This window comes from Tiliqua scincoides, chromosome 5, assembly GCF_035046505.1.
Source record: "Tiliqua scincoides isolate rTilSci1 chromosome 5, rTilSci1.hap2, whole genome shotgun sequence".
NCBI lineage: Eukaryota > Metazoa > Chordata > Lepidosauria > Squamata > Scincidae > Tiliqua > Tiliqua scincoides.
In genome coordinates, this window is record NC_089825.1 from 118215073 (window position 1) to 118238111 (window position 23039).

The window sequence follows — 23039 nt, forward strand, 5'->3', positions numbered from 1 at the left end:
CTGTTATCTCTATGCCTTCCTTTATTCGCATGGACCCACTATTTAACAGAAGCGGTGCAACATCAAAGTATGCAAAGCAGCACCCCCAAGCCATGTCTGGGCAACTCGAGTCACTCAAATCTATGGCATTTTCTGAGTCAGTAGCCCCAGACTCAAGTGTTTGTGGGAGTCTTTGACACGTGTGAATTGAGTCCATAAGAACATAAGAGCCCTGCCTGATCAGGCCAAAGGCCCATTTAGTCCAGTTTCCTGTATCTCACAGTGGCCCACCAAATGCCTCAGGGAGCACACAAGACAACAAGAGACCTGCATCCTGGTGCCCTGCCTTGCATCTGGCATTCTGAGGTAGCCTGCTTCTAAAATCAGGAGATTTCACATACCCAACATGGCTTGTAAGCTGTGATGGACTTTCCTCCAGAAATTCGTTGCATGTTTTCACGACTCTGACTCGAGTCACTTGACTCAAGTTCCCATCCCTGTCAGGTGAAGCTTTTTACAACAGAGGTAGCCAGTTTTCTGCAAATATCTGCAGATCAAGCAGGAGCAGAGAGGAGGGACTGATCAAAGCTGGTGCTCTTAATTGTGGCCCATCTCCTGATAAAAAGGAGTGGCCACAATTCTCCCTTTCACAAAAAAAAGTGGCCCAATTCCCCCTTTCAAAGCTAAAAGCAAAGGAGCTGTTCTCTGTTCCTTCCAAGGAACTAAGAGCTGAGCTGCCTTGAGCATGTCTTAAGAGAGGTGGAATAGAAATATTCAAATAAATGAATGAATCAGTAAGAGTAGGAGTCCTGGCTCCCAGCCACTGGATGAGGTAGCAAAGCTATTTTGGATCATGGCTAATAGCCATGATAGAAAGATAAGCTTTTATTAGGACATAAAGAAATGGTTGCTGGTGGCCACTGCTTTTGTAAGACAGAATATTGGCTGATGGCCCGAGGATGTAGTTCAATGAAGGGCTAACAGTGCAATCCAATGCTTATCTACTCAGAAGTAGGTCTCATTGTATTCCCCTCATTTCCTAGGGATTTATTCTTAGGAAAGTGTGTATAGGATTGTAGTCTTCGAGTCCCCAGCAGCCCAGGGTATTTGCTTAATATGAGATGGATCTGGGTGATGGCCTCAGACCAGACAAGCTGGAAGCGCAATTCTACATACATGTATTTATAAGTAAGCCCCACTGAGTTGAATGGAACTTACTCCCATATAAGTGGGTATAGGGTTGCAGACTAGGTTTCAGATCCCTGCTCACTTATGAAGTTCACTGGGTATCAATGGGGTATGGTACCAAGTAGGTGAACACAATTAAGGAGAGCTGGGCGTGATTCCATGGAGGGACTCGGAAGGGTACACAGGTATTTACTCATACAGATGTGCTGGAAAGCGGAGGCAGGGAAAAGACTGGAATGCCTCAGGCTGGCAATTCATCGCCTGAAATCTTTTTTATGCTGCCATGGGTTTCTCAGGGGACAAAGACATTAGAAACCATGTAAATTCTTATTCCTTTTCTCTTATCAAGAGAGGAATAATAAGGAACAAAGTTTACTCATTTTGTTTCACTGAAATTCGTGTGCAGATGAAAAAAATCTAGACAAGCAAACAAAGCGAGACCTGCACACAAGATGCAACTCAGCCTAACCTTGCTTGTAACTTCAGCACTTCTTTTATTTGATGTGGGCAAAATATATCAAGGCGCATTTCAGTGGAAGTGTCAAAGGGAGACATAAATGTGCCTGCTTAGAGCTGTGTGCGGAACGTCAGGCTGCTGCCCCCCAGTTCTCGGGCAATGACATCATCCAGCTGTTCATTTTGTGCCACCGTGAAGTGCTCCTTCCAGTCCCCAACAGTACCTGCAGCAGGGAAGGTGATCCGAGAGAAGGAACTCAGTTATCTCCGTTTCTATCCACATGTCTGTTTCTCTAGTGTCTAGCTCTCAAACCTCCTGGCTTCCTTTTCCTCATCCATTCCTTTGCTACTTCATTGCAAGTCTGCCTCAGAATCCTACCATGTTCTAGAGCTTCAACCTTGGGGTCAGGACCCCAATGGGGTCATGAAGCCTCAGTTGTGGGGTTGTGGCAACTTATGGGAATGAAAAAGGTTGAAGATCACTCATCTGGAGCACCACCAGGAAAGGGGGAGGCATCTGGTGTACCCCTTTAGGTACCAGGAGATTGTGTCCCAGTCCTGGTCAAGTTCTTAGCAATTGTGTGATAATAACTTTCACTAGTGCCAGGCTTCATGGTTACTTTTTCTGTTCTCTCTAATAAGAATATTTGGTTACAGGGAACAGTGCTGGGCAGGTTGTGGGCGGCAGCAGGGATGGGGTGGGTGAGTATGCTCTTGGAAGTGGGATAGGATTGATGGTGAGGTTCCCAGCTGGTTGATTGATTGGGGTTGTGGCATGAAAAAGGTTGAAGACCACTGTTCTACTCTGGGGCTGTTCTTGGGCAAATGCTTAGACCACATGAAGCACTGGCTGGCCCGTTCCTGCTGGGCCCCAGTCCAGTGGCGTAGTGGGGGTCCTAGTGCCCAGGGCAAACCCCCCCCCCCGTTTTCCACCCCTCCACACCCCATTTTCCGGCCCCTGCCCCTGACCCAGAAGTAATTGCGGTGACATCATCGTCACCGCACCACGCGGCTACCTCCCCCGTTTCCCCTTTATTTCAAAGGGGGAACGGAGGAGGAGGCCAAGGCCTCAATGAAGCCTTCTGCGCCGCTTGTAAGCAGTGTGGAGGGCTCCATTGGAGCGGTTTGAGGCTGCTGGAAGCATCACCTAAGACAGGCAAGCGCCTCTTCCAGGAGGCGGGCAGTGCTCCCCTGCTGGGCACCTCTTCCAGCGGCCCCTGACCGCTCCAATGGAGAACTCCATGCTGCTTATAAGTGGTGTGGAAAGTTCTGTCGGGGCCTGGGAAGTGGCACGTGTCTCCTTTGAAATTGGAGGAGGCATGCGCCACCCCCCCTCTGCCTCTGAGGGACATCCTCAGACGTGGAGCTGGGGCGCCCAAGATCGCTGCTGGAGAAGGAGACGAGATGGTGCCCTAGAGAGGCAGTGTGCTGGGAGTTGCGATGCTGCCTTTCTAGGCCACCCTCTCCCCTCCTCTGGAGGAGGGGAAAGGGCGCCCTAGAGCATCTGCGCACCAGGAGTCGCAACTCCCAGCGCGCTGCCTCTCTAGGGTGCCCCTTTCCTCTCCTCCTATAAAGGGCAGGGGGCAGCTCAGTCCGGTGCTGTATCGTTGCCGGAGAGGCAGCAGCTCACTGTTTCTCCAACAGTGATCCTGGGCGCCCCTCCTCTGTTGGGAGAAGGTTTTTTTTTTGTTTTTTTTTTAAAGGGACAGAAGTTGGTGGAGCTGCCGGCTTCTTTCTCTTTAAAGAAAAAAGGGTGGTGGGAGGAGGCACCCCCGGAGGGTCAGTGCCTGGGGCATTTGCCCTGCTTGCCCCCCTCCAGGTACGCCACTCCCAGTCTGGCCCTCCTTGAACCAAGAACATGATCTATGTGTGAATGCACTCAATGCACTCCTTCAACTGGTGATTGCTCTTCACCAGAAGCTTTTAATTAAAATGCAGGGTGGCCTGTCTAACTGGATCAAATTAAAAAGATCACGAATGGGAAGACTATCAGTAATAACAAGGACGGTACTACTCAAAGCAAAAAGTCATCATTGCCACTTCCAACTGCTGGGGCCTCTTTAAGCTTGGACTGTGCCCCTTCCCAGTAACCATAGAGCCATAACCTGCCCTGTGAGCAGCAGGTCAAGCCAGCAAGGTATATCCCCCACCCACTTTTTTTGTCTGTTACAGTGACTTCCCAATCTTTGATTACATGAAAGCTGCCCTTGGAGCCTTGTCAGCTGCAGGGCAGACACAGGCATGCCAAAACAGCCCACACTGCATCTTGTGGGGGAACAGTCCCAGAGGTGTCCTCCTGATAAGGGAACATTTGTCCCTACCTGGGGGTAAACCTGCACGGCATGGAGGGATTTACTCAGATCTGTGCCAGTGAAATGACTGATGCAGGTCCACGTGGACCCAGTCACATGATCAGGTCTGGGAAGGGTGTTTGGTTAGTTGGAAGCAGAAATTTGGTGTTTGGTTAGTTGGCTAGTCTTAGAAGGGTGACCAGCAGGCTGTCAGCAATGGCTGCAAAGTGCTCCCCATTGCTGGAATAGTACTTCTGGCAATGGGGAAGGGGGATAGTATTGGGCCACACATGAATAACACTAGGTGCTAATGGTAGCCCTTCCATAACATACGTATGCCTTATACTGGTATGCTTAAGATGACCTTTCTGGGCTCCCTTTCTCCATTGCTCCCAGTGGTCCCACAATAATCTCCCATCAGCTGTCCCAAGGATCTGAGCTACAACCCTCACCTTTTCTCATAAAGGGAGATATGGCATGGTTCATGACCAAAGGGGAAAGACTGGTGTAATTAGCCATGGGGTTTGCTTTCATGCTCTCAAAATCTGTGTGCTGGATGATCCGATTCAGAACAGATTCCGGAAGTTCTAGTTCTAGGAATTGGGCTACTTTCTGGATTTCCTGGGCTGGGTCCTAGAGAGAGAAAGAGAGAGAGAGAGAGGGGAAACTTCTGGCTGCTTGTAATGGGGATGTTGCCATAAGGAAGTTCACTGTGTTTCTTCCTCACAGAACGGGGCCATGGCTCTCACAAGCTCACAGCATGATAGGGAATGATTGGAGCATTTAAGCACATAGTAATTCCTTAGTAGCTGAAGCTGACACCTTAGGAAAGAGAGTGTGTGTGGAACAGAGAGAACTGCTCACCTCTTTCAGGTCTTCATAAAAGAGGTACAGGATCGGGTGACGGTCCTTGGCCTCCCACCAACCACGGACATGGTCAAACCATGACCCCCAAGCGACTGAAAAGAGATGGAAGAGATGGACACGCAGGGTGCAAACAGGCTGCAATGCTGAGACTGTAGCTTTTCAGATTTAGAAGACAAACTGTGAGGAACTTTTCTAATTTGCCTCGCTGTGCCCCACCTCACTACAGAGGGATGTCATCCTTAGTGGGAACCACAAGGCTCCATTTCAGTCTCAAAGCAGGAGATGGAGGACAAGGCCCTTTCCTGGAGCTTACCAGTGATTTCATGTGGAGCCTCTTAGCTTCTGTTTTCCAATTCTTGGCTTCACTCACTCACCTTTCCCTGCCATGAACTTTGCCAGAAACTGGTCCCAGTTTCCCGGCTCTGGCATTCCCTGGTCCATGCGGTGGAAATGGAAATAGGAGACGGCATTGTCCTTGACATTCCTGGCCATATAAATGATCTGGGGAAAGAAAGCAGAAAGAAGAGAACCCAGAAGTCCTAGCGCCAAAACCTTTATCCTCCCCCATTTTGAGCAGGCCTTAAATCCTCTAAGGAAGAAGGTGCTGGGCCTCAACTGTGTTGAGATGTCCCAAATTATTCTGTCTCATCCATTGCACTATTCAGACATATGAGGGCAAAGAACTGAGAATGAAAGAGGCACCCTCTTCTTTTACGACCATTATATGACTATCTTCTGCACCTGAACCTGGATGTTAGAATGAAGATTCCTGACTGGTCCCTGGCTCAGATTGTACTCTGAACTTTCTGCAATCTCACCACAGTTATCCTGACCTTGCAATTTTGTTCCCAGAAGGAAGGGGGCAGGAGCTGAACAGGAAGGTGAGTTTTCAGAGTCCGTGGAGAGGGCATTGCATCTGCCTCTTCCAAGCCTGAAATACCAGGACAAGGGGAACTTTCAGCTTTGCGCTGAACACTTTACTCCACACCCTAACATCTGCTCCCTGAAGAGTTTTTTCTCCAACTCACGTGCAAACATAGGAGGGCAGATCTCTATAAAGGGCATCCGTTGATGGATGGGGGCCCGGGCACATTTCTCTGGGTCCCCTCCATGCTGGATCATGTCCACAATTTCCTGTAACCAGGTGGTCCCTGGGAGGGAAGAGTCATGGTGATTATATCATTCAGCCAATGACCTTCTATTGCCCTAGCTCAGCATTTCCCTAACCTTGGTTCACAACCCACTACTGGGTAAGCAACCCAAAGTGCAGTGGGTGGTGCCCTGACGCTCAATGTGGCACCAAAAAGCATTTCTGGTAGCCCCTGGAGGCCGCTTCTGGGTTGTACTGGGCCTGAAACGCACTCCACTGGCCTCCACAGGACCCAGGATGCTTGTGGAAGCAACCAGAAGCGACATTCAGTTTACTTCTGGTTTGCTTCTGTTGCCCTTCCGGTCACTTCTGTGAAGTTTTTTAGGGATGCAGAGGCCAATGGAGTGGGTCATGGGCCTGGCATAACCCAAAAGCGACCTCCAGGGGCTTCCAGAAATGCTTTCAGTGCAGCGTTAAGCATAAGGCTCATAAGGCAACCCATTATGGAGCATGAGGTGGGTGCAACCACTGCCCTACCTCCAAGGTCCTCCATAGCTATATCCCCACAGCGAAAGCAGTGCCCCTAATTCCTTTTCTATCCCTATTTACCTGCTTTGGGGTAAGTACAGATGAGGAGATCATCAGGCCGGGCTTGAAACCCCCATATACGACCCCATTTCTCTGCTGTGTCACTGGTCAGTGCGACTCCCTCAACTTCCACAAGTGTTAACCGCTCAATGGACTCTGAGTCCAAATCTTCTCTCTTAGATTTGAGATCCATTATCTAGAACGGCAAGAAAAGGGACAGTTATGAGAGTCTTGTGTGCCTCCCGCACCAGCAGCCCATGCTTCCTCCCTCACCTGTTGGTACCCACCACCTGCTAGCACACCTCACCTGTCAGCTTCACTCCCCACTCCTGCAGTCAGTGTTTCTTTCCTTTGAGCTCTCTCTTTCTTTCTTGCTCCGTATGTCTGAGGAAGGAAATGAACTCTGACTCTGTGTGTGTGTGTGTGTGTGTGTGATAGAACTGGAACCAGGAGGCGTGCTCTCCTGACTGCTGTTTCTGGCACGCTACAGTTGGAATGCTGCCTGGACCTTTCCCTGAACTACTGTGTTGCCAATACTGCTCCCACGTGCACTTCTGCAAATATACAACCTCAGGTCTGGGTTTCTTCAGCCCAAAATTGAGACCAAATTGAGGGAATTTTAGGCTAAGTTGCCAAGGCACAGGGAATGCAGCGTGGGGTTGTTGGCTGTATAGCAGATTGAATGAACCACATCCAAGGGTCTCTGATTAGGCTACCACTAATCTGAAAGAGTTCCCAAATAATATACATTTTATTGAAAAGACGTAGGAAACAAGGAAGAAAGCAATTTTTACTAGAAGTACCAGTTGCTTAAAGTTTTAGTAGCTGAAGGTAGAGGATATTTGAGAATCTGTCAGGACAGACACAGCTTAAAGGGGAGAGAGAGAGAGAGAGGCTGGCAGGCTGGCTGCAGTTTCCACAGTCCAAGATGACCCAGCAAGAGGGAAAGACTGGCAGAAGGTTTAAAGGCAAGGGCACAAGGGCAAGCAACGGAGGAAAGACCAGGGTTTTGGATGCAGAGCAGATTGTAGAAAAGGAGGACCGATCAATGGCCTTAGGTCAGTGTTTCTCAAACTGTGGGTCGGGACCCACTAGGTGGGCTCTGAGCCAATTTCAGTTGGGTCACCATTCATTTCAATATTTTATTTTTAATATATTAGACTTGATGCTACCATGTTATGTGTCTGCATTTGGGGAAATGTTACAGACCTGTACTTTTAACAAGCTACTATGTATATTATTTTAACTATGACAGTAAATGGACCTTACTCCTGGGTAAGTGTGGGTAGGATTGCAACCTAGGATTGTTAAAAATTTTCCTGCTTGTTGATGTCACCTCTGGCCATGACATCACTTCCGGTGGGTCCTGACAAGATTCTCATTCTAAAAAGTGGGTCCTGGTGCTAAATGTGTAAGAACCACTGCCTTAGGTGATTAGTAGAAGCCATGCCTCACCCCTTCAAGGGGAACCCCTGGCTGGAATAACTTATGGAATCATCATATTCTGGAATACAACAGAAATAACTTCTGAAATGACTGGCAAGGAACTCAGATGGAGTTAGAAGAGACTGCACATTTGGGAAAAGGAGTTCATTGGCAACCACTGTACAGATTTCCTAATCGGTGCACCTGAAGGAGAATATATGCACGACTGGGTCATGGTTTGACATGGTTGCTGCTGTCTGAGATTCCCCGTGTCCATCCCCTAACGCTTTATCCCCCAAATCTTGTATGTTCATGGGGAGCCCGGCTGGAGAACCCCTGGGAATGTGTTGTAAAAATACACTGGGATCTTGCCTCATTGTTTGGGTCACTGTTAGCTGCCCTTTGATTGTTCAGGTGAGAACAAGGAACCCCATGACCATTTTTCCTCCACTGAGCAGAAAAACCCATTGGGATCAAATTCCTTGTTTGGCATGGACTTGTTGTGTAATAAAGGACAAGGTAGATTATTCACTACCATTTGAAAGCAGAATGAAACCTTTGGGATGGTGGCGCCTCCGTGTGGCAGCAGGAGTGTACACAAGGAGGCAGTTGGGGTAAGTAGAGCTGCAGGTCTTCTCTTACAGGAGGGACAGTGACATCATCAGAAGGAGCACTCAAGTACTGCCTTTTAAACTTATTTAAAAGGACTTGAGTACAAAAGAAACATTGGACCCAGAAGGAGGCCAATTGAGACATTTACCTAAGGGGCATACATTAATGTTTAGGGCTTGGCCATCATATTACCCAAGGGCTTTCGGAGAGACAGTACACAGCGCATGTTACATGAAGGCAACAATCCTGTGCACATGTACCTGATTAATAAACCCTACTGAACACAGTGAGACTTCTGAGTAAACATTGATTTTTAACGTACCTTTTATGCATATCTGAGATATTTTAAAAATTCGTTTTTCAATTTTTATACATTTGTTTTGAACTACTGTAACCTATTACAAAAGTTTGGAGTGAAATGAGCAATGGTTTTTAAGGAAGTGTAATAAGCTTCAAAGCAGGAATCAGTGGGAGAAGAAAACATTCTAATGAAAAAATGTAAAGTTGATTTTTTCTTGCGACACCATAGTGAGACATGGCTAGTCAGGGCCTAGAAGAGGGGGGTAAAGGGGGTAATTTGTACCCGGGCCCAGGGTCAAATGGGGGGCCCAGGAGCCAAAGGAGGGGGCCCAGAAATTTCCTGGTTTATTTCAATTTCCTATCTACTCAGACTTGTTGCCCACATGGGATGCTGGCAACACTACCAACCTATGTGGTTTGGTAGACCTGGGCTCCAAAGACTTTTCCAGCAGTCTCTACTCTCTCCCCACCCTGTTTTGCCCCTCCCTGCTCCTATTCTCCTTGCCCATCACCACCCTCCCCCTTTGCAAAGGGGCCCAAAAGAAACGTTGTACCCCTTGATAAAATTCCTCTGAGAGGCCCTGTGGCTAGTAAGGGTGTCATAAGGAGCTACTACACTCAGTGGCATATTCAGGGAGGAGGCAGTGGAGGCAAATGCCCCTGGTGCCAGGCTTGGGGGGGGCAGCAGTGTGAGCCTCTCAGCCCCTGCCACCATTTTTTTTGCACAGTCGGGAACTGCACCAACAGTGGCTGCACTTCAGTGCCAATCTGAGGGCCGCAGTTCTGAAGTTGACGCGGTTCTGTACCAATCTGTGGGCTGTCCTCTTCTCCTCCACTTTCTTTAAAGGGGAGGAGAGGAGGGTGGCCCTCAGATCAGCAGGGAACTCCCCTAACAGTGGCTGCGCTCCTGCAGCCATTATCGGTGCAGCTTGTGACCATGTCTGAGGGCTGCCCTCCTCTCCTCCCCTTTAAAGAAAGGGGAGGAGGGCAGCCCTCAGAATGGCTGGGTAGTGAGCCAGAAGCAGCACTCGCCTCCTCCAATTTTGGAGGAGGTGCATGTCACGTCTAGCTCTGATGGAGTCTTTTGTGCTGCTGCTAAGCACCATGAAAGGCTCAATTAGAGCTTTTGGCACTGCTGGATGAGGTGCCCAGGAGGCAAGCACTGCTTCCAGGTGGCAGGCAGCGCTCGCCTCCTAGGCGCTGCTTCCAGTGGAATTTCCCCTTCTTCTCTATCCCATAGTTTTAGGATTGGCAACTGCCTGGGTAGCTCCTGTCAAGTGGCTCCATCATTCTCTGCCTGAGGCAACCATCTCAGTAGGCCTCATGAATGAGGCCACTCTGCACAAAGCCCAGGTGTGCTCACTCCCATCTTTCACGCATTCCTCTCAGAACTCATTTTGTCACTCCCTCCAGTTCATAGGCATCCAAGAATTTCACAACCAGTTTTGAAAGCCACTTTTATTACAACAAATAGAATGTTTTGCCAGTCAGAAAATATCTCAAGGCGGATATATGATGTGAGTCTATAATTCATCCCGGAAATGTAAGGTGGTTCCTTCCATCTTGCACTGATAATCGGCATCAAATTCCTCCCTTTGAGCCACCGTAAAATAATTCTTCCAATCACCAACTTCACCTGAGGAAATGCAGGACAGAAAGAGGAAGGAGCAGGTGATTGTGGGTAACTGTATTAGGACATTACTGGGGTTGGCCTTGTAATGGAAACATGCAAGATCCCTTGAGGAGATAGGGTGTTATGTGGTATCAACAGTGGCCCCTTGCTCTGACAGGTTTGGAAAGCATGGGTTAAAACCTAGGCTTTTAGCACTGGGTGTGCTGCTACTAGAGGCAACAAGGTCTTCAAGGATAAAAGCAGCACCTGGAGATGGGAGAGTGTGTGGGTAGCAGAAGGACAGGTTTGGAGGAAGGAAGGTGAATTGACTAACTGATTGATGTACTGACTGACCTGGCTAACGAACTAATGGACTGGCTAACTAACAGCCCTGCTAACTGACTGATCTGCCTGGTTGGCTGGCTGAATGATGGACTGGTGAACAGGCAACTGTAGACTATAGGACTGCGGCGGCTGGAGACTGCTAGTTGGTGGAGAACTGGGGGAGCTAATTAGCTGAAAAGTGAACCTAACTTCTCTAGAAAGATTGGAGAGGGGACTTGGGCAAAATAGCCCTATTGCCCAGAAATATGCCCTGGAATGGCTTCACTGCCATTCTGACTGATCTAGTGTCAGAATCAAACCAGGAGGGTCATGTGATGCTGCTATCCTCTGTTTTGGAAATAACACTACTAGAATGACTGGGGTGGAGCGGGGATGGGCTTCCCAAACTGGGATCCATGTCTTTTGGTTTTTAAAAGGGTTTCTGTCCTTACTCACCTTTCCTCATAAAAGGGCTTTTTGTCTTGTCAAAAATGGCCTCAGGAACACTTTCATAATTTGCCATTGGATTGTCTTTCATGACTTTGAATGACGTGTGATGTGCAATCCTCTGCAGGATGTCCTCAGACAGGTCCAGCTCTAGGAAATCCTTCACACGGCGAACCTCACGAACCAGGTCCTGGTGGAAACATATGGACTGGCATTGAGTAGGATACATGACAGGCCATAACCAGCGCCCGGACAACATCTGGGCCTGTGCATACATTCCAACGCATTGTTTTCATCCATCTCTTGTTTGTTCTGAAAAACTGGAGGATTGTTTGGTGTCATTGAGCTTTTTCTGTTTCCCTCTCTCTAAGCTCTTTACTACTGTGGCTGCCTGAGCTGACATTTTACAGCCTGACATGGCAATATGGTACATAAATTAATTATAATTAATTACATACGAGTGCACAGAAAAATGGCCTTTATGTGCTGTTTTCTGTCCCTGGGATCTAGTGTCACTCTCTGAAGACCAGAGGCCTAACTCACTGACTCACGCATTTTCCAGAGCTGCACTACTGGCTTCCTCTATCACTGGGATCACAATGTCTCTGTATCATTGTGTTTGCCCCTTCTTCCTGCTGCCAGTCATTGGCCACACATTGTTGGCTCCTGTTGCATATACAGGGGAAATATCAGGAGAAACTATTATTTATTTTCCACATTTTTATACCACTCTTCCTCTAAGGAGCTCAGGGTGGTGTACATAGCTCCTTCCCTCCTTTTGTCCTCACAACAACCCTATGGGTAGGTGACGCTGAGAGATAGTGACTGGCCCAAAGTCACCCAGGAAGCTTTATGGGTAAGTCTGAACTGGATCTTCCAGGTCTAAGTAAGTCCAACTCCCAAACCATTCCACCATCCTGGCGTTAGGGCTTGTAGTACTTGGAAACATGTCATGTAGGGTGGTCAACTTTGGAGTATCTAACTCCAGTATTTCTGGAGATATTTTTTCCAACATGATGCAGTGCTGGAAATTCCTGGAGGCCCTGTTAAAATCTGCACAACTGCTTTAAGTAGGCACCTGGAGACAGATGCCAATAATGTGCACACCCACCAGAAAGTCTTAAACTTGGAGGTGTGCAGGGTATGCCAGACCTCTCCTAGGTCAAACAATGGGCCAAGCAGAAAACTTCAGCACACTGTTGGGTTTTGCTCACAAGTCTCTCCAGTGGATGACAGCCAAGGCACAGTTCAAGAGGCCGACCCTCACTTTCCTGCCTTTGGATTAGCCAATCAGAAGGGTAAAATTGCGATTCCCACCCCCCAAAAACAATTCCATAGTTTGAACTAGTGCACATTTTGTTCTTGCATGCAGAGTTAACCCGTCACACACCACATCTGGATTGAACAAAGACACTGCAAAGAATCCAATTATTTCTAGGTAGGGCTTATGCCTAAATAGTTATGTTCCGTTTTATAATTTCCAATTGCCTCTCATTACATGAACTGTTTTGTCTCTTCCCATGTGCCTTTTTTTTTTTTTTTTGCCCAATCTCATTTTTGCCTTTCCTTAATCAACTCTAGTAATTTTGACAGGTTCCTTGCCTGTGCCTTTCTGACCACAGCAAAGAGCTACTGTTCCTTGTTTCTCCATGAACTAACACTATACATGGCATGTGTGGGTGCAGAGGAGTAGGGCCAGCCATAATAGTTGGCTTCCTGGAATGCTCTTCAAACAGCCATCTTCCTGATGACAGCATCCACCATATTCCTTTTTAGGAACCTTCCTTTTAGGGGCAGGCCCTAGCCACCTGGGAGAGACCCCAGGTATGAATATGTAAACAAACACATTCAATAATTAACTCTCAACATTTTTTTGCCATGGTGATAGGCTTGTAGCTGGGGGCAAGTCCTTCTGGCCCCTGGAAAAGTGTACCTACTTCACTGTTGTGCTTGGGTCAAACAAAATCACTTTTGACTCAACCTGTGTAGACCATCTCCTGCACAAGCTCCTTTGTGCTAGAGGTTTCTGAGAGAATACAGAAAACTGTGGATAGTCCTTCCTCATAGGGTGAAACTAGAGGACTGTTGAATCCCTTCCATGTTTCTGCCATTGTGCCCACATTTATTAAATGTCTCCTGAGATCACAAGCATCTCTCCATTTTGAATCTAAATTTTCAAGTTATCCCTCATATCCCCTAAACTGGAGGCAGACGTCTTTAAGGCTACAATCTCATACTTCCCTGGGAGTAAGTTCCATTCAATTCAGTAGGACTCTGTTTTGAGTAGACATGCCTAACCTTGTGCTGTAAACCACTCAATGCTGGCAATCTGCCTAACTTCAGAGGCTCATATTCCTTCACATGGATCAGTGGCTGAATATTGGTTTTTTAAAAAGGTGGTTCTTGGCCATTGCCTCTCTCACAGGGAGATGTTTGTCCCACAGAGATCAGCAGGTTAGGAGGCATGAAGCATCCCCCCCCCCAAAGCTTGTGTCTGTGACTAGCCTATCCACAAGTGATTACAAGGGAATTTCCTCATTCCCACAGTGACGCAATGGACTCTGTTGCTAAAGTGTACCACATGCAGGAAAGGAAACCAATCAGAAAGCACAGAATTGAGAGTCCTCAGTTCTCTCTGACTTGCAATTCTTCAGTTCAGCTGGCTATTTGTTAATTCCATTCCTTTCATACTTCCCCAGCCTTTTGTTGACTCTCTCATCCTCCTAGAACATTGTGAAATGGGTTACTCAACAAGCATTCAGCTTTATTTTTAACATTACGAAACACGATCATTCAACAAAAACTTTTCCAGGAACTTTATATGATTTAGCCCAAGTGGAAGGGCATTTGAAACCTGACTGCAAAAATGCTAAGAAAATAGAAATCCTGATAACGGGGTTTTCTTAGCACGCTCTTAGCAAGAACAGCTTATATATGAGACTGATGAGACGGGTTGCCTCAGAGAGTAGATTGGTGGGGGAGCCCCTCTACCATTTTTCCTCCACTTTCCCCAGCTCCCAGGGTTTGAAAAGAGAGGGGTGAGGTGAAAGAGGAAGTGTGGAAGAGAAGAGAGTGGAGGGCTAGAGCATCTCTGATATTCCACACTTCTGCTCCATTCCTCCATGATCAATCGGGGGGGGGGGATGAGGGGTGGCAGATGTGGTAACTGTTGCATTATTGGAAAAGGGGGACACTGTTTGGCACACTGCCATCTCAGGTGCCATAAGGTCTTTTGCTAGCCTTGACCCTTGGAGTATTCAACATGAAGATACACACACATGTGCACAAACATACCACTCTGTACCACTACTGCTTGTTGCTTCCTCATTTACACACCCCTTTCAACATCAGTTCTGGGTACCGGACCCAAAGCTTGCAGGCATCCTAGAGCTGGTGTGTTGAAAGGGCATCGAATTAAGAGGTTGCCCAATGCCACAAAAAGTTTTGCTTGCAGGAAAGGAAGTGGCACATGAAGCCCTTCAAAGCAGCCTTCCCTATAAATCCAAACAAGTTACTACTGGCCTGCAAATGTTGGTATATTAGCCAATGTTCATCTATGCATGTTCAACATGTTAGTTGTTCGTTGCAGTATTTCTCAAACTGTGGGTTGGGACTCACTAGGTGGGTTGCAAGCCAATTTCAGGTGGGTCCCCATTCATTTCAATGTGTATTTTATTTTTAATATATTAGACTTGATGGTATGTGACTGTATTGGGGGAAATGTTACAGATCTGAACTTTTAACAGGCTATTATATATATGCTTTTAACAATGGCTGTCAATGGAACTTACTCCTTGGTAAATGTGGGTAGGATTGCAGCCTAGGATTGTTAAAAATTTTCCTGCTTGATTATTTCACTTCTGGTCATGACATCATGTCTGGTGAGTCCTGACAGATTCTCATTCTAAAAAGCGGGTCCCAGTGCTAAAAGTTTGAGAACCACTAGTTTATGGCATATTGGCAGCCTGGAAGGCATAAAAGTGGACCAAATGCCTTCCAGCTTACAGGAGCTTCCTTTCCCCCTTACCTGGAGATAATTTTGCCAGATGAGCAGCCAGTGATCAGAAATTTCTATTAATCCTATCACTTGACAACTCCTGTCCATATATCTTCAGGTTGAGATGAAAAAGGACACTGGAGCTCCTTCATCACCTATTGTTTCCTAAAATAAATTAATCTCCTCCTCTGGCTGTCATGCGCAGAACCCACAAAGGTCAAATTACATGTTACATAAGCCACATTATTGGCACCAACGCACTCCATTTTGGTTTACTAAACAGCAGCTGGGGGGTACTTGAAAAAATTGTTGCACAGGAGGATGGAGACTTTTCATGCTATGTCCTCATCATGATCCCAATTCATCTCCCCCCCCCCTTCCACCATGGCTGTTATTTAGCAAACAAAAATGAAGCATATCAGGATCAATGACGAGTTCAATGCAATGTGTACTTTAATTCTGAGCCTGTTCTCTATACTGCTTCTGTAATGGTCCTGTCGCTTTTTTGAATGTTCCTATCAATACTACAAATGTATATCCATTTTATGCCGGTTTAAGCATATGGATTCTTCCTTCAAATTCTGAAAATTGCAGTTTAGTAAATTCACTTAGAATTGAGATCAAAACTACAATTCCTAGGATTCCCCAGGGCACAGAGAGCAGCTACATGAGCAAATGGCTCTTGACTGTTACAGAAATCCAAACTCTTCTCCAGAACACTATCAGTGTCATCATATGAAACAGGTTCTGGGGCACAATCCTCTTAAGATTTGTCTTTCATTAAATTTCTGCCCAGCCCACAGGTGTACACATTTGATCCCTGTTGTGTCTATGCAACATTGGGCCGAAATGGCCTGACCCTTCCATTGAGATGCTTGTCCCCCTGCATACATAAAAACATAAGAACAGCCCCACTGGATCAGGCCATAGACCCATCTACTCCAGCTTCCTGTATCTCACAGCGGCCCACCAAATGCCCCAGGGAGCACACCTGAAAACAAGAGACCTGCATCCTGGTGCCCTCCCTTGCATCTGGCATTCTGATGTAGCCCATTTCTAAAATCATTTGGTTGCACATACACATCATGGCTTGCAACCCGTAATGGATTTTTCCTCCAGAAACTTGTCCAATCCCCTTTTAAAGGCATCCAGGCCAGATGCTTTCACCACATTCTGCGGCAAGGAGTTCCACAGACTGAGTACACACTGAGTAAAGAAATATTTTCTTTTGTCTGTCCTAACCCTCCCAACACTCAATTTTAGTGGATGTCCCCTAGTTCTGGTGTTATGTGAGAGTGTAAAAAGCATCTCTCTATCCACTTTATCCTTCCCATGCACAATTTTGTATGTCTCAATCATGTCTCCCCTCAGGCGTCTCTTTTCTAGGCTGAAGAGGCCCAAACGCCGTAGCCTTTCCTCATAAGGAAGGTGCCCCAGCCCAGTAATCATCTTAGTCGCTCTCTTTTGCACCTTTTCCATTTCCACTATGTCCTTTTTGAGATGTGGTGACCAGAACTGGACACAATACTCCAGGTGTGGCCTTACCATCGATTTGTACAACGGCATTATAATATTAGCCGTTTTGTTCTCAATACCTTTTCTAACGATCCCAAGCATAGAATTGGCCTTCTTTACTGCCGCCGCACATTGGGGCAACACTTTCATCGACCTGTCCACCACCAAGGAACAGCGGAACACCAAAGAACCATACAAGGAACAGCGAAGTGGAAGACATGAATTGTGTTGTCCCTTCTAGCTCAGAAGGCATGCGTGTTTATAACTAGTTTTTATTTGCTAATGATGACTGAAAGGGAATTTTCCTAGTCCCACAATGATGAATGACGAGATTGATTTTGTCACTAAAAATGTGGTAAACACATTGGCCACATCTAGTTATTGATTTTAGTTAAAAGTGACTAAAAATTCCTTTCACACACGCAACTTTGTACAGCACAACAGATTCCTTATAGAACCTGCAATCCAGCTGCACACTGGTTAATTCTTCTCTTTCGTCACCAAATTTTTCTGCTTCTTTACTCAAGTTATTATTATTATTATTAACAGTATTTATATACTGCTTTTCAACTAAAAGTACACAAAGCAGTTTACAGAGAAAAATCAAATAACTAAATGACTCCCTGTCGCAAAAGGGCTCACAATCTAAAAAGATGCAAAAGAACACCAACAGACAGCCACTAGAACAGACACTGCTGGGGTGAGGTGGGCCAGTTACTCTCCCCCTGCTAAAAAGAGGAGCACCCACTTGAAAAAGTGCATCTTACCCAATCAGCAGGGGTTGACTCTGCCTTCTTTCTTACTTCTAGAACAGTCTGTTCCTGGTGAAATGTGTTACTCAACACCTGCTCAGCAGTTGTTGAACATCAGAAAAACTTATTTCCAGTTTAAAAAAAACACCCAGTAAAAATCATCACAACTCTGTGTAACATCATAAAAACTGATTTTAAAAAACACCCAATAAAAATCATCACATAGGTACTTGCTGCTTCCTCACTTACAAACCCACTTACAGCAGCAGTTCAAGGAAGGGTAACCCAGACTTGCAGGAATCCTGGAACTATTGAAAGGGGACCATACAGGAAGTGGCCCAATCCACCCCCCCCAAAAAAAAGACTTCCATGCTGGAAAGGGTGTTGCAGTCAATCACAGAAGGCCACAGAAATGACTATGTGCACACACATACAGTACATATATCAGTCATTTCTGGCCTACTGATGTCCAGAAAGAGGGGGGAGGGGAAGGATCAGGTGAGTGGCTGTAATGGATAGATTAGATTTTTCTGGATTTATCTACATTGCAGATGTATATTGGTTTTATACAAGTTCAACCACCAGACTTTCCCTCAAAATATTCTGGGAATTTCAATTTGGTGAGGGTGCTTATCATCAGAGATCAATCCCAAGTTCCCTAAATTCTCTGGGGCAGGGAAACCACTGTGAAACTAATTAAGTTCAATGTGCCCCCTTCAACACTGACTTCAGTATGCTGGATTATTTTAGGCTACAGTCATGGGCCCTGCACTGATTTTAAAGCCAAACACTGTGGTATTTGTTGCAAAAGATACAATAGAAGTACACTAGAATTTGAGTAATTCAAAATATACTATATTTCAGCAGCTGCTAGGGTTGCCTAACCTGCGCATATAACCCCGCCCCAACACTGCTCTGCAATCTCCAGGAATCAGCATCAATCGCTAGATGACTACAGAAAATAATCCTGGGGATTTTAGCAAGGCTTCCAGGAATTTCCAGCATTACATCATATTGGCAAAAACAATCTCCTGGAATAGCTTCGAAGCTGCAGTCCTAGCAGCTGCAATGTGTGAAATGGCAGGCCGTGCAAAATGCACACCTGTGAAACAACATGGTTTAAAGTTCTAGCGTACGCATTTTTGAGAACGTGCCATATCGCACCAGAGGCGAGATGCATCCATCTCTTGTTCAGAGGTATGAAGATCTCAAAGTGGAATCTGAAGAATGGCAAGTCTGGCAGTCAAGAAATGTTTCAACACTTAAGGCATTCCCAAATGCCATGGCAAGAACAGAGCTGATGGTTTATTAGCAAACAGGCACCAGAAACTGCAGACAGTCTTTGCGATACATTGTAAAACAATATGCTTCGTGTGCGACAAAGTAACATTGATTGCTTGATCGATTTTAAGTGCCTGGGTGAGAACCTGGTGGAGCTGCCAAAGAGTATTTTTTTTAAAAAGTAGATTCTTTTCTTACTGGTGGATGTCATCATGGGCCCCTATTCTTTACTGACCCTTTCCCCACACTGCTCCATCACACAGGCCAAACACATATTTTGTTGTCTTAAAAGTTAGACCTATTTTTGTTTGTATATGGAGCGCTGATTTAAAAAAATGGCATCCATTTTGCCCTATCACATCTCGTTTTGCAGATATGACACAGCTTCATTTGTGAATGGTTCAAGCAGCTTCCTCACGAGGAAGTCATTGTATAGGTTTCCTCATTAGGAAGCTGCTTGAACCATTCACTGTTGAGGCTATGCTGTCTCTCCAAAACTAGATGTGATAGTGCAAAACTGATGCCATTTTTGGAATCTGCACCCCAAATTCATATAAAAACACCATAAATTTTGGGGGGAAAAAAATTTCTGACCCTCAAATTTGCAGGCTTGTGTTAACTGTATAAATAACGTGGTGTGCACATGTGAGGAGAGCAGGAAGCAGCAACAAAAGGAATGGGCTGTGCTCAAAGGAACCCTGGCTAAGAAAAACTGAAATCAATGAAACAAGAGACATGACTCATTCAAGTTCCATTCACTTCAGTGGTGCTCAGCCAAGATTCACTTTCTTTGGCTACAACAACCCCATTACTTTATATGCACAAAAGTGCACACAACAAGCAGTGCACAGCTATGGTGAAATTTAGGTAGGAAAGGGAAAACAATGTTGAATTGCAGGGACGCAGATGCAATCGCTGGAATAAAGTATCACATAGCACTTTTTTCAAACCTCAGACTGCACAGAGCTGCTGCGAAGAAGGAAAGAGCTCTGCAAAACAGCCAGCACAGACTTGAGTAGCTCCATTGCAGGGCTTGGGCCCTGCCCCCTTCCCCAAAGGAGATGCCAGCGGCTGCCCGAAGCCCATAGGATGCAGCAGCAGCAGCATTTTGGTGCCTCTGGTCCTCTGGGTGCCAGGCAGCTCAGGATAGGACTGCTCAGCTACAATCTTATACACACTTTCCTGGGAGTAAGGCCCATTAAAACAGTGGAACTTACTTTTGAATGGACACGCATAGGATTGTACTATAATTGTGACAAAGGGAGGGACATGTTTGAAAAAAGGTGTTTTAACTCCTTGTTCTCAACCAAAATAAAGCTTGTCTACAACTGCATTGCTCATATTCTTCCCTCTTTGGCCTTGCCACTCTCTTCCCTCACTCTGCCTCTGTTGTTTCCTTTATTGTGCAGAAAGTAAGCTCCTTGGGGCAGGGAACTGGTTTTCTTTTCCCCTTGCGATATTTGGTAAAATATGTACAGCGATTGTACATATTGTGTTGATTCTTCTTATTATTATTATAAGAAAAATCTGTAAGAAACTTTGTAGTTGCCTTTTCCCCTTTTGCCTAAAACTCACCTCCTTCATGTCCTCATAAAACATATATAGGATACGGTGATTTTCTTTCTCATCCCAGAAACGTCGAACGTGGTCATACCAAGAGCCCCAGGGAACTGAGTGATGAATGAGATAAAACCAATAAGAACCAAAGAATTCTGCCACTTGAACCCACAAAATCCAGGTATACCCACATAAGCAGAGCCAACCTGACTAAAAGGTGACATTGGCATCACCACCTCGGAAGGGAGGGGGGATGAGTTTCTTTTTTAAAGAAAGAGAGAGAAGATGGAAAGGGGGATATAAAAACACCTCCGGCTTTAATAGTGAGATAGATTTTGGCAGGTACAATGTATTGCATAAGAACAAGAAAAGCTGCACTTGACAAAATTCTCTCTTCACAATTATTAAGAGTACAGGAACCCTGCTAGGTCTTACTTTGCATTTGGTCACCCTGGAGAGATGGATTTACAGAATCAAAAAAGTTAGAATGGTACTCATTTATCCTGGTGTAGTTAAAGGTCAGTTCTCAGTTTGAAGAGGCTGAAGATTCTTGCTGTAGGGGCCCTCCATAAATAGAGACTCCTTGCATCTAACTACCTATAATGCCCCCACTACCCACAATGCCTATGGAAGAGTTGGCTACCCACAAAATCCCCTGCTGTAGCACTGACCTTCGCCCTCCATGAATTTCTTTACATAGTCATTCCATGGCCCTGGGTCTGGCTGCGTCAAGTTCATTTGGTCAAAGAAGAAATATGAGACCAGGTTATCTTTGGCATTCCGAGCAACGTAGATCACCTGAAAGAGCCCAAAGAGACCTGTAATGGGGTCAAGGATTCAAACTGAGGAGGAAGGGAAGCAATGGCAGGTTGAGAAAGGGAACCGCAGAACCACTTACTTTGCAGTTCTTTTCCCAAAAGCTTTTAGGGACAAGCTGGAAAGGTAGGTGGGTTTTGATTGTACGAGGAGATGGTGCATCCACCAGCTGATCCACCCCTGGGGAGAAGCAGAAAAGAGTTAAGCCGGCATTTATAAGTTAGACTTCAGAATGACTAGGATTCCCAGGCTCACCTGATGGGATAGGAGGTGGAGAGCAGATTTCTAGAAATGGGATCCGGTAGTGCAAGGGAGCCCGCCGAGCTTTCTCCAGATCTCCACCAACAAGAAGCAGATCAACAATCTCTTGCATCCATGTGGTACCTGAAGCAAGACCGGAAACAGCCAATAATTCTAGGCGCTGCCTTTTCAGCAAAAATCAGATCAGCAGGAGAACATAGACAAGCTGCCCTCTCTCAGCCTCAGTCCCTCAGCTACAATGTGAGGGAGGTTGCTGTGAGGACAACAGTCAGACAGCACAAGCCATGTCCATATGGTACAAAAGGCAAGGATTCTGACATGCACCTCACACAGCCCTCTTCTCTACGGCAACCTCTTGTTGGTGTCTCACCGGCTTTGGGGTAGGTGGCAATCACCAAGTCATCGGGTCGTGCTTCAAAATTCTCAATGGGAGCCCACTGTTGAGCAATGGGTTCCATCAGGGGGATCCCATGGACCAGTGTCAGCGGAAACCTCCGAAAAACCCCTTTGTACTTGTGCAGGGCTTCATTGTAGTCCCCCGTGCCTGACATGGCACCTCTGGTTAAACTGTGCAGGAACCTGTTTCTTCTGAAAGAAGGCAGAGACCTCCCTGGTCCTGGAGAAGGCTTTTATTCCTCTCTCTCTCTCTCTGTTCAGAGGCAGGCCCTTTTATGTTCCTCTCTCCTTCCTGTTAGCTGAAAGGACAAATTTCCCTTCATGGGATTGCCTCACTCAGTAAAGCTGAGTGAACACCAGGAAGGAACTTTGAATCAGCGTTGCAGCCCTGCCTGTATTTTATCAACAGACTGCAGGTATCAACGTCAAAAGGACAACTGGATTGGTGAGCTCACTACATTTCAAGACACTCCTACTTACTCTGTATTCACCACTTGCCTTCATAACCAAATTCCCACAGAGGGAATCCAGGAAGCTTGAGTTCCACCCTCTTTGCCCAGAAGACCTCAATTCACCTCACGGGAAATCCAAAACTCACACAAATTTTTTCTTCTCTAAACTAGAACCTTCCCTTCCTCATCCAGAACTAGAAAATCTCAACTGAATCCCAATTCAAGGGATCTTAATCTGAACCAGCTTCCACTAGAGTACAATACCTTTGTTCAGAACAGCAACATGTGAAGTAATAACAAGAGTGCCTCTGAGTTAGTGCAGAGAGCATTTCCCTCTCAATCACAGCCCACACACGCTTGTTGCTTGGATTACAGAGCAGAGTTTGCAGACCAGAGGAGGAAGTTCTCATCCGGCAGAAGTTGCTACACTTCTGTTTTTGGAAATTAGCCACTAGCTCATTCTCAATTCTTCGGTTTCCCGTCCCTGGAGGACTGGTTGAGAGACAGCAGTCATAGGAGGGCATCAGAACAATTGGATACCCAGTGTCACCTCCAGAAAGCCCATTAGGGGTAGCAGTTAGGGTTGTCAGACTTGTGCTGGGGAGACCTGGGTTCAGATTCCCCTTCAGCTGTAAAACTCTTTGAGTGACCTTGCACCATGTCTCTGGGCTTAACTAAACCATAGGGTTGCTGTGACAATAAAATGGGTGTGTGTGGAAAAATGATAGATGCTGCACAAAATTTCTTAAGAGAAGGGCAAGATGGCAAAGAACAGGATATTGTGGTACCCTTGTAATAGCACAACACTGTGAAAGGCTGACAAATGATGACAT

At 46.2% G+C, this 23039-nt stretch overlaps 2 protein-coding genes across 2 annotated transcripts; both read right to left on the reverse strand.

Annotated features, from left to right (window-relative positions):
- Positions 1 to 1027: 1027 nt before the first annotated feature.
- On the reverse strand, positions 1028 to 6855 carry LOC136654378 (sulfotransferase 1C2-like). Its single transcript, XM_066631361.1, has 8 exons — positions 6767 to 6855; positions 6481 to 6655; positions 5810 to 5932; positions 5615 to 5712; positions 5156 to 5282; positions 4779 to 4873; positions 4367 to 4547; positions 1028 to 1847 (listed from the first exon to the last, which is right to left on the reverse strand). Exons 2-8 carry the CDS (start codon positions 6650 to 6652, stop codon positions 1735 to 1737), a joined length of 909 nt encoding a protein of 302 aa, XP_066487458.1. The 5' UTR covers positions 6653 to 6655; positions 6767 to 6855; the 3' UTR covers positions 1028 to 1734.
- A 3384-nt stretch (positions 6856 to 10239) lies between these two features.
- Positions 10240 to 22123, reverse strand: LOC136654407 (sulfotransferase 1B1-like). The gene is made up of 7 exons (XM_066631425.1): positions 21729 to 22123; positions 21353 to 21481; positions 21180 to 21277; positions 20953 to 21079; positions 20300 to 20394; positions 11189 to 11369; positions 10240 to 10432 (listed from the first exon to the last, which is right to left on the reverse strand). Exons 1-7 carry the CDS (start codon positions 21907 to 21909, stop codon positions 10320 to 10322), a joined length of 924 nt encoding a protein of 307 aa, XP_066487522.1. The 5' UTR covers positions 21910 to 22123; the 3' UTR covers positions 10240 to 10319.
- Positions 22124 to 23039: the final 916 nt, after the last annotated feature.

Coding starts and splice junctions, on each gene's coding strand:
- LOC136654378 (XM_066631361.1), bottom strand. CDS start 6,652: ATGGATCTCAAATCTAAGAGAGAAGATTTGGACTCAGAGTCCATTGAG. Junction 5,283..5,614: donor TCTGGGAACAAAATTGCAAG/GTCAGGATAACT, acceptor TTCTTTCCCCAG/ATCATTTATATGGCCAGGAA. Junction 4,548..4,778: donor TTTATGAAGACCTGAAAGAG/GTGAGCAGTTCT, acceptor TTCTCTCTCTAG/GACCCAGCCCAGGAAATCCA.
- LOC136654407 (XM_066631425.1), bottom strand. CDS start 21,909: ATGTCAGGCACGGGGGACTACAATGAAGCCCTGCACAAGTACAAAGGG. Junction 21,278..21,352: donor TCCACCTCCTATCCCATCAG/GTGAGCCTGGGA, acceptor GCTTCTCCCCAG/GGGTGGATCAGCTGGTGGAT. Junction 20,395..20,952: donor GAAATTCATGGAGGGCGAAG/GTCAGTGCTACA, acceptor TTCATCACTCAG/TTCCCTGGGGCTCTTGGTAT.